The 16,301-nt window shown below is 41.3% G+C and overlaps 1 protein-coding gene and 1 non-coding gene across 6 annotated transcripts in view; one reads left to right on the top strand and one right to left on the bottom strand.

Annotated features, from left to right (window-relative positions):
- LOC147163561 (SH3 and PX domain-containing protein 2A-like) overlaps positions 1-16,301 on the bottom strand; it is a 53,236-nt gene that overhangs the window by 8,767 nt on the left and 28,168 nt on the right. For 3 of the 5 annotated variants that reach the window (XM_086093483.1, XM_086093486.1, XM_086093488.1), the window contains 3 exons: positions 13,691-13,819; positions 3,819-3,932; positions 1,315-1,398 (listed from right to left, as the gene is read on the bottom strand). In XM_086093483.1, coding sequence (XP_085949609.1) covers positions 1,315-1,398; positions 3,819-3,932; positions 13,691-13,819 — 327 coding nt within the window. The remainder of the gene's footprint in view (positions 1-1,314; positions 1,399-3,818; positions 3,933-13,690; positions 13,820-16,301) is intronic. The other 2 variants (XM_086093485.1, XM_086093484.1) reach the window with 2 other exon arrangements.
- Positions 11,372-11,444, top strand: trnar-ccu (transfer RNA arginine (anticodon CCU)). Its single transcript has one exon. It is a non-coding gene; the product is annotated as a tRNA-Arg (tRNA).

Genomic DNA, 16,301 nt, shown 5'->3' on the forward strand with positions numbered 1-16,301 from the left:
TTTGCATGCCGCTATATTGCAAATTGCATATTCTTGTGTGTGCTTGCTTTAAGGTTTGCAACGACTGTATCTATGCTGATTAGCTGTAGCATAAATGCTAGCAATAAACAAACAAAATGTTGTTGTGTTCGAGGGAGATATTACTGAAATGAAAAAGCAATTGACACCCTCCAATAAATGTTTATCATTGCCTACAGATGCCACAAAATGGCCGCACTGAAACTCATCAACTCACTTCAACATACTGTAGTTCCTTACAATAGTGTTTGGCCAACAATATGCCACAGGATGGTGCCAAAGTAGTACTTTATGGAGGACCAAAATTGAGATAATTAAAAAATAAATAGATGAATAAAAGTGACAATAAAAATGGATATAAAAATATAACTAATGCAAAATATATATATATATATATATATATATATATAAATGGAAATAAAAATATATATCACTAAATAAATAAATAAAAGTAAAGCCCAACCAAGACACGCTTAGGACCGCCTCCTCATTTGAATAACATTTCGTCCTGACAGAGCATCTGCAGCATGAAATAAATAAATGTGAGAGCAGAACGTTTTTATTTACTCATTGATATTTATTTCTCGTAATATATTTATTTTTGTATTTATTTCAACATTTATTTTCATAATTACTTCTATTTTTTTATCACGTTTTTTATTTTTGTATATATATATATATATATATATATATATATATATATATATATATATATATAGCTTTGTTTATTTCCATTTATATAAATTATTTAAAAAAATTGTATTTAATTTTTGAATTATATTTTTTTATATCCGTTTTTTTAAATTTTGACTTGTATTCATTTATTTATTTATTTTTAATTTTGGCAGTTTTGGTCCTTCATAGTACTTAACTATTGCGTTTGATCAAGAATTCTGGTGTTTAAATATACAACATTTAAAATGTCTCTTTAATTGTATCTATAAGTCTTATGGTAAACTTTAACTTCAGGTGACAAACAGTTTAAAGCAAGTTCACAGAGTCTTCATTTTAACTTAATAGAGGGCTATTTTCTTTCATTAGAAACATGCTTTCATAATGACACATTTGATTTTGATTTTTTACTGGAACCGATTAAAGGCATTCCAATTAATTTTAATGGGGACCATCGACTTGAAGTTCCAACTTCTTTCAAAGCGTATCTTCTAAAACGCCGATTCAATTGTTAGTTAGTGGTTAGTCACGGTGGATTTACGTCAAACAACAGAATGCGGGATGAGACAAACACGGCACACACAAACAAAAGGCATCGAAGTGGCGGCATCTGTCTCACTTCACCTCGGCTCTGCTGCCGGCTGATGACACCCCCCAGCGTCCATCTCCGGTCCAGCCTCTTCAGGTGGGCCTTGTGGCGTTTAGTGACTTGACGGACACAAACGTTGACCAGACAGCGGTGAACGCACACATACATGGAAAGCGAGGGGCGAAGCGGCACATGTTAAAAACACACAAGACGGATACGCTATTAGCTGCGCATGGAGGACGGTTATGGGTGGGAATGACGGGAGGGTTACGGGGGGACGCGTTAAACGAAGACATCTCCTCTGCGGCTTTTAATTAGGATGTTGTTAACATGGTTTCCCCATCCTGTCATTGTGGAGCATCTGGGCCGCACATTGCTGCCCCCAGGAAATGCGTCCGATTACTGGAACAGCTGACGATGCCTCATTATAAGCCCGAAAAAAGCCTGTAGATTCCACTTGTCTTAAGGATCATCATATGCTAAATGCACAGGTGTACCTCATGAAGTACTTCTGTGCATAGATCAAATTGCTAACCAAAGTCCAATCCAGTGTCACAATTTTGCGCAGTAAGGCAATCATTTGGCAAAAACATCTTTTGGCCACACTGTTACAAAATCTCTCTGTTTGGAAGTCTAATAATCATTTCCATACTTCGTTTGTTGTTGCCTCCAACAAAACGCCGCGTAAGCCTTTTGCAAATATGCTGCAATTGCTTCACTTTCATTTCAAAGGAGTCCAAAAGGGAACATTTTCCACTTATTATGTGGATTGAAGGCCACGCGAGCGGGAGACTTGAGCGAGGCCATCCAAAAGTGTTAGACTGGCTGCGCTGTATGGGCAAAAGTGTTGGGACACCTGAAACGTGTCTATGAGAATTTTGTGTCTCTTTGCTGGACCTGAGAGAAGAAGGCATTGATGACAATTTGGATTCCAGTTCCTCCCAAAGATTTTGGATTGAGATTAAAGATGAGTTGTTCCACATGAGTCTTTTCCAAGCATGCCTCGCTGGGACAGAAAAGGCTCTTCCCAAAAATGCTTTCCACTAACAAGGACATTTTCAGTCGTCCAAATGGTCTTGCTAAAAGTTCCAATTGATCAATTTATTAATTATGAGCTGTGTCTCAATACTTGCGTCTACGCCATAATGGATCTCAGCCAGGACCTTAATCCTGATTTTGATCAAATGTATTAGAATACTATCCAATCTAAGGTTTATGCCAAGGTTGCCCTAAATTAATTAATTTTGGCTAACGTATTTTGAGTGCGTTTCTGGAATGGTTAGGACACCAAAATGTAGAAGCTCTTTAAAGGGGGAGCGTTCCGCACGGCTATTCATCACAAGAAAGAATTATTGAAGTGAGGCTACATTCAGACCTTGCTAGCAGTTTTAAAACGACAGTGATAGCTTGTTTGCAGTGCTAGCCTAATGCTAGCTTCGTATTGCTAGCACTGGCATTTTGTAGAAGCTGGTCAGCATTCTGTGTGACTATTTATCACAACTACACATTTTCATAATTGAGGGAATAGGGACTATTGAAGTGAGGCTACATTGAAATTATGCTAGCAGTTTTTAAACTGCAATGTTGGCTTGTTTGCAGTGGTAACCTAATGCTAGCTTCGTATTGCTAGCATTGGTATGTTGTGGAAACTGGCCAGCATTCTTTATCACAACTACACACTTTTATAATTTGGGGAGAGGGAATATTGAAATGATGTTACATTTAGATTATGCTATGAGTTTTAAAACTACAATATTGGCTTGTTTGTAGTGCTAGCCTAATGCTAGCTTCGTATTGCTAGGCTGGTATTTTGTAGAAGATGGACAGCATTTCTGTGTGACTATTTATCACAACTACACACTTTCATAATTGGGGGGGAGAGGGAAAATTGAAATGAGGCTACATTTAAAACTTGCTAGCGGTTTTAAAGTTGCAGGCTTACTTAACAATAAAAAATATTTTCAATTGTTATCCATTGATTCCTGGCAAGTGCTCTAAAACCTGGCGACTGCTAATCCCCAAAAAGTGGATTGACCAGGAAGGGCATCTGGTGTAAAAACAGTGCCAAACTAATTATGAGAGTGACTCGCTGTGATGAACAGAAAAGTGAATTTCAATGGTTGAATGTGTTGCTTGATTCATAAAAAGTCCGGTTTAAAATTCATCATTCCTGTAGTGTACGTCCGGTAGTAGTGATTCCATGCTAACTGACAATGGCACTCCCTATCATGTAAAGCGTGACGAATATCCTTATGTGTACAATGTACTACTGTACAGCTCATCACCGGCCTGTGGTCTACTCCCTCCTGGAACCCCTCCTCGCCACTGACGCAGAGACTTCAATCCGCACTCTGTTCAAGCGTGCTTACGATGGCAGTCGGACAGGGAAAGCGGTTCACGGCGAGCCCACATCAGCCGTTAGGAGACGGCGGCGTCAGACTCCGGTTTGTGCCGTCTTGTCACCCATAAAAGGTGGAGGAGTTTGTGGCTATAAAGCGCCGTGTGTTCGCGTGTTCAGGTGGGCGTGGCGATGACTTACCTTCCCCGCTTTTTGAGGCGCCGACCTCCAAGTCGTCCCGTGTGCCACTGTGGGAGTTGAGATAGGTGGCGGGGACCCATCCTTGCTCTTCTGAGGTGCTGACAAACCACCAGCCTGTGAAAATAAATCAACATAGCAAATGATGGATGTGGATTGACATCTACAATATGATTTCACCAGGCTCTTTTTTGGTACAATCTGGGGATCCGCAAAATAAATTGCACAAAATGTTGTTGCATTTGAGCTTTTAATAAGAAAAAAATTCGATACGGCTATACTTACAAACATAGAGTGACAACCGAATTAAATAGAATGTAAAGAATTAAAAGTTTTGGGCCTCATGATTTAATGCTGCGATCCAATTCATTGTGCTGCTCCTTCTTGTGTACTCGCTTTAGCCACCAGGAGGCATTATAATAAAGTCACAGTCATTCAGACACAAACGAAGAAGACTACTACTACTACTACTACTACTGTAAGTGACTCAGTAAGATGATGTAATTTTTTGGTAGAAAATGAAAATTATCTGCCCATTTGTTTGTTGCTTCTCAAATTGTTAAAATATTTGCCAAACAGGAGCTTATTATGAAGTGAGTTGAATTGAGTTCACTACCATCATACGTTTGCATCTGACATCCCTGCATGCAACTTGTGGATTTGTATAGGTGACTTCTGGGAATTTTTTTCACCTCAGGTTAAAAGTTTCCAACATGTTGATAAATGACTTATTTTATGTATAAATGGCCCAATGTTTTTCTCAAATTATTCCACTAATGTTGTTGGTTTCTTCGCAAGAATGAAACTACGTACTGTAGTCGGTTTAAAAAAAAAAGTTGTTGCAGCAGGCAGAAAACTCGCCAAATATAGCAACCAAGTTGGCAACAATGCCTGCTTGCTCGCGGCTGGGTGAATATAATAACTATAAAGTGCCTTTAGTGTCCTCATCAGAATAAACCACTCAATCAATCATCATGTAAATGTAACAGAATAATGACAATCTGAGGTCTTATTAAAACATCTGCACACATGCCATGGTTGTGTATTATATATAGTGTGTGTAAAAAGTTAATTTCACAAATAAGTTCATAAAATGAGTCATTTTGATCATGTGTATTTTCTTTCTTAATCATAACAAACATGTGCCACAAATTGCTGTCAAGCTTTCCACTCTGTCATAGTGAAAAATTACTTGATGTAAAGAAGATGTTAAGAAATTTAAACAGGACACGCTCAGCTTAATAGCTGATTCCTTTTGCTGAATCATATGGAGGAGCAAAACTGCCAAAATTAAAAATAAATAAATGACTAATAAATGAATAAATGACTAAATAAATGACTACAATTGAAAATAAAAACGGATATAAAAAATATAATTCAAAAATTAATATAAATGGAAATAAAAACAACAAATTATATATAACCCAACCCAAGACACGCTTAAGACCGTCTACCTCATTTGAATAACAATTCATCCTGACAGAGCGTCTGCAGCATAAAATAAATAAATGTGAGAGCAGAACGTATTTATTTATTGATTGATATTTAATTATATTTATGTATTTATTTTCAATTTTGAAATCTCGTTTTTTATTCTTGTATTTATTTTTACTATTTATTAATTTAGTCATTTATTTATTTTTTATTTTGGCAGTTTTGCTCCTCCATAGAATCAAAGTCCACCATTAAATGATCAAATTAGCCTTAAACGTCCACCCTGTCACTGTCCACCCAGTTGGCAAGCTCGCTAATTTTATTGTTTGCATGTACAATGTCTGCTTTCAGGTCATGTATTTATTTATTTATTTTTAAAAGTGGGAACATTTAGTTGAATGAAAAATCTCAACTTTATTTTGGAAAGCAGTATTGGCTCTCTTCCATGTTCACAGAAATCTTGTTAGTGTCGAAGGATATTCAAATGAATTCATATTAGTTTGGTTAAGTTACTTTTCCATTACACAGTTCATGAATATTTAGGTTGAAACATTTTTTTTTTAAATGAGAAACTCCCATGGCGCTTAGTGGCGCACATAGTAATTATGTTTAATTGGCGTTTGGATTATGAAAGGGTCAATGGAAACATTTCCCTGAACCCCCAAATTTAGCGACCCACTGGGCCACATTATCACTCACAGCTGGCACCAAAACCATCCTATACGTACGTACGTATCGCATGCGCTACGCCATTTTCTTGTTTGTTGTTGGTAACAGAGACACAATGCACCTGACAGCTGCTGGAGAACCATAAAGAGGATGAGCGTTCCATCGCAGCTGGCCCAATCCTCCAGCGCACGCGTTCCTGACAAAATGTTGCGTTTCGAGGGCTTTTTATTCCTACCATGGGAAGAAGTGGAAAACCCCATTGTAATGGGTTGTTACCACGGTACTGTTTTGGGATCGCAGCAGCTTATTAGTGCCATCTCTGTGATTCATGTGGATGTGGTCAACGTTCACAATGCAGTAGTATGGAAAAGCCGTTTGAGGACTACCTCAAGAAAATCAAATACAAATGCTCAAACGGCTACTATGTAATCGAGTTTTTTCACATAGAGTTCGGGGGGGGGGGGGTCTGTAACTTAAAGAAGGCTTCTGCTGTTGGGCGTCGGGCTGGAAGCACCACCCGCTGGCTGGGACTCAAGGATATAACAAGGGATGTAATGTGCTGAGCCTTTGCGTAAAACCCGAGACTCAAACAAAAAAGCGGCGTCCATAAATCAGTCAAAAGTCCGAACAACAAACCAACCCCAGAAAAATAACATGTTGTTCATTGAGGTCTAAGACTAACAACTCCCTAAGGCCCATCGCACGCCGAGCAATGTGGCCGAGCGAGATGGAAACGGACAATCGGCTGAAACAGTAAAAAAAAAAACATTTTGAGGTGCCACATACTATTCCACTCAAACAATTCAAGCCTGTTAGTCATATTATGAGAAAACAACATACTCGTCATCTCATAGTTTGTCGTTTGAATGATACAGTATAGCTAAGTCGGGGCTAGTTAGCATAGCGGCTAACACAGCTAGCATGTACGCTTGGAGCAACAACTTCAAAATTAATTGAATTTTAAATGATGTATTCAGCAAAAAAAAATTCAATATATGTTTTTCAGATACCTTAATATCAGTAACACGGTTCTGGCAAACAATCTCTCCAAATTTCTCCTAACAAGTCAAGCTGGTCAAATGAAATATTTTCTTTTTTTTGTAAAAAGTAACAAAAATCTCTCAAATGTTTCCAAACAAAAATGTTTTCCCAAAATGTTGGTGCCTAAATTGTCCTCAATTGCACTTTCAAACATCTGTGTCTCCTGTTAATGACGGTAGGGGTTCCGTCCCATATGGCAGGTGCTATAGGCTAAGTTTATTCAACTTCTGTTGCAGTAATAAAAATGGCACCCACACCATCCCATGGATGGCCTCACATCTGCATCTTCATACCTGTCGTATAAATTGTAATATTGCATTTGCTGCTTACTACCATAATGGTATTTTGATTTATTTTTTTACCTTTTGAACCATGGCCCCAGTGGCCTAATGGATAATTAAAAGTATATTTTTTTAGTACATTCCAAACTGTCATTTGCACAGATATCAACAATGCAGAGTTGTTAGTTCCCCTATTAGCATGCCAAAATTGTCCTCGAGGACAAAAGTGTACTAGTACATTAACCTCAATCTGGATGTCAAGGATATGGAATAAATACTCGAAGGGCTTGCCGTAAACTCCAACTTGAGGGTGTAACTGACTCTTAAAGGAATTAAATATACACACAAATGAATCCCAACAAGCTGTTGAGAAGTGCAGTCGCAAAGAAGCAGATCCGCATGGCAAGAAACGACACTACAGATGTGGGATGACGCACATGTCATTTCTGGCAACATGCGTGCGCTGTTTTGTATACGATTACAAAACACAAGTCAATCACTGACGCACTCCCCATATTTTTTCATGGCTGTTTATCACAAGGAGCCCCTCCCTTGTGTTGCTAACAACAAGTGAGGAGTTCAGGAGACAGAATGCAGCCAATTGCTGACTGGCAGCAAACATTTCTGTCCATTGTATCATTTTGGCAGTGTGCGCTACTGCTCCTTTATCTTTTATAGGACCAGAAGGCCTTTGCGGGAGGTGGTCGTCACTGTATTTTCTGCATGCACTTATTTCCCTTGAATGCATTGTAGCTATTAGAAAGAGGATATAAAAGGGATATTTCTAAAGAAAGGTAAAGCAGGGTGCTGCGGACTGTTCTTGACATCTGGAAACTCCACACATGCTTCATTTTCTCTGTAATCCACACCAGATTCCCGCAACAGGAAACCAAATCTAAACAAATTGTTTGTTTTTTTCACCATAAAGGACCTCGACGACATGTTAAAAAGACACCGTGATTCTAAACACAATGAATCAAGTGCGCTAACAGCACAATTTGACATTATTCGACCCAAAACAAATGGAAACTTTCACGGGCAAGCAACAAAAACAAAAGCTCTACACTTCTCGCACAAAGCACTGAATCAGCAGCAAAGCGGATTTTTTTTCCCCCTTTTCTTCTGGACTTGGAATGATGAGGAATGCATCGGCGCAGCAGTCCTGCAGATATTTGACACCACTGTCAAGTAGAGCAGCAGAGAACCCCGTTCATTTCCAGCTTCTGTATTTATTAACAGTAGATCCAGTATCTACACACAAGACGGGGAGGTATCAGCTCTACACACACACACACACTTCCAGTTTTAATAAAACACTGGGTTTCAATTACCTGGGCGCCTCTGGTGTACCGAAAAGGAGCGGGTTGTGGGAAAACTACACAACACGACTTTCAAGCACTAATGTTGACCTAAGGAGCTGCGTTTTCTCCCTCAAGAACTGTGAAAGGATCGCCTCATGGCTCATGGTCCGAAAAAACGAAGCGCCGCTTGTACCGGGAAGGCCCCGCTGATGTAGAGACACAGCAAGCCTTCAACGTGTCAAGGGCCACCCCCTGCAAATGTTGGTTTAACTAAACGGCCGCTTGCAGACTTACTGTCTTGCTTCCTAATTTGCGATAATTGAGTACTTGTGTACCACTCTTGACAGCCTCTCGAGAAAATGGAGCTTAAAAGCGATACCACGCAAGCTTTTCGAAAGCACAGAATGGGGGTTAATGCCTTCAATTGGTCCCCGTGGATTTTGGATGGAAATCTCAAAGAATGCGCAGGAAACGCACGACGATGGGAGGCTGATGCGTCTTCCATCTGCTGCTGCGAAAAAGACATTAATCTGTTGATTGCGTGAACTTGTCTGTTACGCTGGTTCATTGACAAAAGTTAGCCCCTTTCAAGCTGCAAAAACCAAGATGGAAAGCGTGCACATGAAAGGTAAAAGCAGCTTTTGGGGGATACTTGCCAGTGTCTCGATTATCACTGAAAAAAATCTGCAAAGCATGTGCTCGACCCAAGTCTACTGTCTTTCTGACAGGTTGGAATTTGTGCCAGATGAATGAAAAGTGGGGTGTTTTTTCCGTGTGACACGATATAAAAGCCTCCAAGAGCACTGCGGTTTCTTATCATCATCCAAACTGTGTCTCTGTACAGTATAGAAAAGCCCTCGGAGGACTATGGATATCCATGTAAATATCAATGGCGATCCATCAGAGCTGTGCTAAATGGGTTGGGGAAAAAAAAAATTCTTGTAACACACCTCTCAATTAATCAATCCCTGATACTGACTGGCAAATTGTCCAGGGTGCACCCCTTCTTCTGTATGTCAGTGGATAGATGGATTGGACTAGTTATTCCCTGAGTCATCGTGGACAGTTCAATGCTTCTGTCCTTGTGGGAACAATTTCAACAAGGCCCGATGAGTTTGGTGGGGGAAAACCTGAGAACCCTGACAAACCCCCAAACCCCTTTAGACACATTTGGGACTGAACTAGAATGGCTTGCAAGCCAGGCCATCTTTATCCAGTGACCCTTAGGAATGCTCTTCTGGAGGAATGGCCAGAAATTCCCATGCACAGACACTTAAAAATACTAGAAAGTCTTCCCAGCAGAATATATATTATATAATATATATTTTCAGTTTCTGTAACGGTCTGTTGTAACCGACAGGTAAGCTAAAACCTTGAGCCAGTAAACTTGACTGACCTTCCACGGTCTGAATGACCTTAGAAACATAAGGAATACAGATGCTTCGGGGGGGGGGGTCCTTGAACTTGTGTGATTACATCGTGTGGCCTTCAAAGTGATGCTGCTGCTGAACTCCACCACCATTGTCGCAATACCAAATAAGGGCGTAGAATCAACATCATCCCTCCAGTCGAGTTCCGGAGAATCTAGGTCGGGCTTCTTATGAAAGCTGCTGAAGTGACAGCTTGGATTGGCCCGACACCTTACAAACACACTCCCACATGATAGGCATTTTCCCTTTCATTTGTCACCCATCTATACGTACAAACGGTGTGGGATTGCAGAGGATAAATCAAAAGAATTTCCAAACATGCGCTTGCTGAGCCGAGCACTAAAGCTCACCTCGCCCTCAGCCCGCAGACAGACGCCAGAGACTACGGATATATTTTTACCATGTGAGAGTAGAACAGACATCCAGCACATCCATCATGTCGTTCCAAGAGCCGGAGCAGCTTAATCTCCCCAGAATTTCCTGCAGGTTCAGTCGGCATTTAGCCAGCCAGTTGAACATCAAAAGCAGGTGAAGAAACCTTTTTTACCTTCCAGGTTTTCCGCAGTTCCGATCTGCCAAAGCCTTTAGTGGGATGCAGAAGAACATTAAGACAAGTACTTCTGCCCTTAACGACCTTATGGTTCCTCATATGTCTTTACTTACTCCACCCTATTTATTAAAGTGGGTGGGGAAGGTACAATGCATACAGTGCAAGTGCGGTGCCAAGGGTTTTTTTTTGGGCATTCCCGGAGTTCATTTGTAATTCATGAAGGCTCGTCGAGACTTGGAATGGAGACAAGTTAAACACTGGCTGGTCCTTAGAGAGAGATTTGTGCTACACCGGACCGGGCACAGCGCGCCTCGGGGTGCCCGTGAGGCATTGACAAAATGGCTGTAGTAAGCACAACATTTTTCAATCAAGCACTCAATGCAGAGCTTTTCAACTGCAACAAGGTTGGTAGTTTAGTTTTGTTGAACATCTCTCGCGTAGTGTAAACTGAGGAGAGCAATCCTGGAGTATCCATTAAGCCATCATAATGAACCAACCTCTCTGAACCACTAACTTTGGCAGGAAATGACTTTTTCCATTTCTCTACGAGTTTCTCCTGCGCTACTCTCAACAAGTAACCCCACCGCCACCAAACACCCACCAAGGAGACAAATAAAATAAAGTATGTGTAATCATGCGAAGGGAGTGAGGACAGAATTATTATAAAACACATTTTTAGTGAGGATTTAAAGCTTACGTTTCCTGGCATGGCCCATTAATGCTCCTGCGATAAAACCATTTTGTTTCTTTGCAAACAGGCACTATGTTTTTAAAAGGGGTTAAACTTATCAGGCTTGATTTACAGGGTTAGGATTTTGTATGACAATTTATCAAAACAGGATTACATAGAGCCCCAGTGGCCTAATGGATAAGGCACTGGCCTCCTAAGCCAGGGATTGTGGGTTCAAGTCCCATCTGGGGTGGAAAGTTGTGTTTTTAAATGAGGCACCCCTCAAACATATGCACAGTCATTTAGGTGTCAGTCCAAAATGTGAACTAAAATAGGATTTGTCTCCATCCCCAGCACTGAAACAAGGGCTCCGGCACAAATTCGAGCGTCAAGCCATTTCAGCGGAAAATACCGCCTTGGCTGGAGAAGTGGGGAAAGCTGGCCTCTCCTACAGCTCTGACCTAGATTTCCTGCCTCTCCAATGACATATATTATTTAATCCAAGGTGAGTGGCATGTGAACACCCAGTCAGCAACAGAATAATAAACAGCAGGGCGAATTCAACAGCTGACACAAACGGCGTCAATACCAAAATTGTCTACAGATCAGCAGATTTCTGGCCTGCATCTGTAATTAAAAGATCAATATGTCAAAAAATATTTTTTTTTTTCTTTTTGGACTCATCCTGCTTGGGGGAATCGATGCTAAATTAAATGAGCTCTAAATTCCTCTCAGCCACGTGCTTGTGTTAGTGTTGGCAAAGCCATATGGAGTGATGTCACCCGGCCCAATGGAGCGGTGTGAGCCTTCTTCCATTGCAAGAGCTGTTGATATTTCACTTGCTGGAAACAAAATGTAAACCCAAGGCATGAACTTGAGAGCTTGGCAAAAATGGCCGATCAATGAAACAAATGGAAATGCACAACGGAGCGTTTGGTTAACATATCTGCCTCACAATCAAAGTTTCTGGGTTCTTGGTTCTCTGCTCAGACCTTTTTGTGTAGAGTTTGCATGCCTTCATTTTCATACCGCATCCCAATAAATCAGGGGTCCCCAAGTCCAGTCCTTGAGAGCCCCCATCCAGCCCGTTTTCCATGTTTCTATCCACCAACACACTTGATTCACGATCAAGATCGTTATCAGGCTTCTGCAAAACTAGCTGATGAGCTGATCTTTGGATTCAGCTGCGTTGGAAGAACGAGACATGGAAAACTTGCCGGATAGGGGCTCTCGAGGACCGAACTTGGGCACCTCTGCAATCAATTGGTTGATTAAAGACTCTAAATTGCTTATACTGTAGGTGTGAATGGTTCTTTATGTGCCCCTGCGATGGGCTGGCAACCTGTAAGGGCCTTCAAGCTTTCTAATGAACCTGAACAGAAGTGCCACAAAATGGACAAACAAATCAAAAAAAGTTGGCAAATCACAACGAGACCAAGTACAGTAAGTAGTCCATCACATTCTCTATGGCTCATCGGCACACAGCGGCCAACTGAAAGGCATGGAATTTGACTTCCTCCAAGGCACTGGATGAAAGAACTTGTTGGTGTTGGTGTACACGTCTCGCTGTGGCTCCCCGTCGGGCTGAGATCCTACTGGAGCAGCGAGCGAAAACAAATACGTGAACCTGAGGCTCCCACACGTGACACTTCAAAGCGATCCCATGCCACGTTCTTCCCCGCTTAAGACCAGTGTGACGCGGCGTTTCACTCGCACCCATCATGAAACCCAAGTCCCGTTCCCTTCCTGGTCACTGTTTTCCTCCTCCATCTCTCTTTCCGTGGCATGCATCTGAAGAACACATGAGTCCCATTACGCTTTTACTGTCTCAGCACACCATTAAAGCTCAGCGTCAAACCCTTGTGGGCCTAAACCTCCCTGGCTCATCTTGCCATTCACGCTTTTGTTGTAATTGAGAGTTTTGACCAGAAACATATGGTTTGGTACTTCCTGGTGTTCATTACAAATAACTACCACTTAACTATATTTTTGATTCTCCTGTCTTTAAAGTCTTATTGTGTGATTGAATTGAATTTGCTGTAAACCATTTCAGGCATTTTCGCCTCTTTTTCCCCAAAAGATGACAGATTCTACAATCATCCTTGACAACAACATTCGCGATGGTGTCTAAAACTTCTTGCTTCTATCCACGAACATTTTCCAAGGGTTACAGCTGACTAAGGTCTCTTTGCAGCTGGCATTTGTAAATCAGGCATGTCTTGCTGGCTTTCCATTAAAGTGCGGCGGAATAATTAATACAAGTCTGGGAGAGATTGGTCTTGCCAGAGGCGGAATGCTGGCTTCTCGCCTGAACCAACAATGGGACAAAAACAGGGCTGACTGCAGGCCAGAATGAGCCTCCAGATGGAGCTAAAACAGGGTGGTTGTAGGACAAAGGAGGTAAAAGAGGTTGTGAACGTGGAAGAGTGGAAAGATTGCACGGCAAAGGTGTTTGATTCTTGCTGAGCATGCGATTGTGCGTTTGTTTTGCTCACTCACCGCTCTCGCTCTTCTCGATGACGTCGACCACCTCACCCGCTTGCAGGCTGATTTCCGCAGGCTCCTGCTTCTCGTAACTGGCCACCACCACATACTGTTCCAGGACCATGGGGTCCGAGGCGTCCAGACCTGGGGTTGACGGGAAGAAACAGGCTGTCAGCCAGCTGCCAGCCATAGGTCCCCTGGAACGACCGCTGGGCACCCGTTGTGCCATAGGCCACTTTGTCACTTGAGCTCAGCCAATCAGAATATTCACAGGGCTCAGTGCATCTTCCTGAGAGTCTAGCCATAGAGGTGCATCCCCCTCCAGCCCAACATGAGGGGCAGCGGAGATGCTGAAATTCTACAAAGAGATCATCATCATCCCAACAAGGGAGTGCTCAGGCAGACAAAAGTTGAGAATCCATTGTGTTACAGAAACCGCCTCATCCACAGTGTCCAACAATGCTGAAACCGGGTCAGGAGAAGCAGGTAGAAACATTAACATCGTTGGAACGAGAGCTCCAATCAGATGCCGCGCGAGTCATACAAGTGTTAAGGACAGGACAGTTGAGAGAAAGAAATGGCTTCCCTTGGAAAATAAACCATCTGCTAAAAAGCCTCCTTCTCCTCAGTCGGGGCTGGAACTTGGAGGAAGAGTAGGGGGGTTGTGTACGCCAATCATAAGAGTCGGCACCAGAAGCCTTAAATAGAACCAGATGAAGGGGCTGGAACAGCACTCAGAGGGATGGCCCTCTGTCTCCATGAAACACTAGACCTCGGCCTACGGCGTGCAGCGCAGCCAATGGAAATGTTCCTTTCTCTACCTCGCTGGGTTTAACCATGTCAACACCAGCGGTGACTTCGTTTGTGCTTGTTTTCATAACGTGATCACATTCATCTCTTAGCCGGCGCCAGGTTCACTCTGAGTATCGGAATGCCCACTTGTTTGGCATGCGCACATGGGTTTTATTTGCGAGGACATGTGAGACATTTCTGCTGCCAGTAGCGGGGCTGCACACCCGTTCGGAAACGAAGGCTTAATCATGAAAAGTGTCGCAAATAAGTGTAGTTGACTGGAATAATGTAGCGCTAACAAGAGTCAACTGCTGCAATCAGTTCACCTATAAACAAACCTTTCTGCTGACCACACTTTAATGTGGGAGCTTTACAACGCGGGCGCCGTTAAACTTCCCACTTTAATGTGCTTTTAAAGTTTGTTCACATAACAACAAAAGACAAAATTAAATCCAGGGTCAGATACCAATAAATACCGACAGTATATACATACACCTATACCAGTCTTTTGTATGAATTAAGGTGTCTGTGCAATCAAATTTCTCAATCTGAAATGATTTTCTGTGATTAACTCATTTGCTCCCAAAAACATATAAATACGTTCTATTTTAAATGTTTAGGTGTCCCAAATACGTATTTATACGTTTTTATGTTTTGAAATGCTAGAGCATAAAGAAGGGTTTGATGCAGCCTCTGAACTGCAGAGAACGGGTGAAACAATGGTATTTTTTTACAAAAACGGCCAGCAGGTGGCAGCAAAGTATAAGAGATCAACCAGGGCCATGTTGCAAACAAGCTCATTTAGCCACAGTTCTAAACAGATTTGTGAATAATGATGAAGCTTAGCTATATTCTAATGCTAATTGCTGCAAAACAGAAACAGATAGAAAAAAAAAATTTCCTGATGAAAGTAGAGACTCTAATCTTTCTTTTGGTAGGTTCCATGTTTTTATAGCAATAGAAGACAATATTCCGTGGGCCTTGCAAAATCTGTCCAAATCCAGTAAAACAGCCGGGGGTGAAGGGGGTTGCTTCAGTGAAAATAGCTGGGAGTGAATGAGTTCATTAGTTAAAACCTACAACAGAATTTGGAATTTTACCAATGTTTACTCAATTTAATGACGGAATGACCTCAAAAGGTTAATGATTGCCTATAAATGCCACAAGAAGGTAGTAAAGCTACTACTTTTGTTAAAATGAATCACCTTAACTCACCTCAACATATTTCATTGGTAACGAAATACCAGAAGATGGCAGTAAAGCTCTATTTTTGTATAATAGAAGCTCCTCACCTCACTTCAAAATAGCTCTTTGGCAATAATAGTATTGCTTGCTGGTTTTTCAAGTTAGTTTTTCAACAAATAAAGGGGCAGAAGTTCCCAAAAACAATGCAAATAGGTGATTTTGTTCATGCCAAATCATGAATATATCAGATTTCACTGTATGAATATTGGTAATAATAACACCCACTGTTAATTTGTAACTTTATTTTTCATGGAGATTTCACATCCAGGCATCCCTTGAGAACAAAAGTCAAATATTTTAACCTAGGAAAAGTGGGTACGGAGCAAATGAATCGTTGATTTGTTGTTAAGTGTGACAAATTGTTCCTGGAACGAGGAAGTGTGTTTTAGCATGAGGATGAAAAATTCCAACATATCAATCCAAATGAGGCTTAGCAGTAGAAGACAGATTGGATTTAACTGTCATTTCACCAAAAGAAATCACCTGGCATCCACAGTCCTGCAACACACCAGAGAGTCATACTTTACTCTGGATGTGTCTTAGTTTTTCCAGATTAAAAACTGACATCTGACCTAATCGTTTCTGAAGG

This window comes from Leptonotus elevatus, chromosome 13 (assembly GCF_054856555.1).
Source record: "Leptonotus elevatus isolate MCC_2025b chromosome 13, RoL_Lele_1.0, whole genome shotgun sequence".
In the NCBI taxonomy this organism is placed as follows: domain Eukaryota; kingdom Metazoa; phylum Chordata; class Actinopteri; order Syngnathiformes; family Syngnathidae; genus Leptonotus; species Leptonotus elevatus.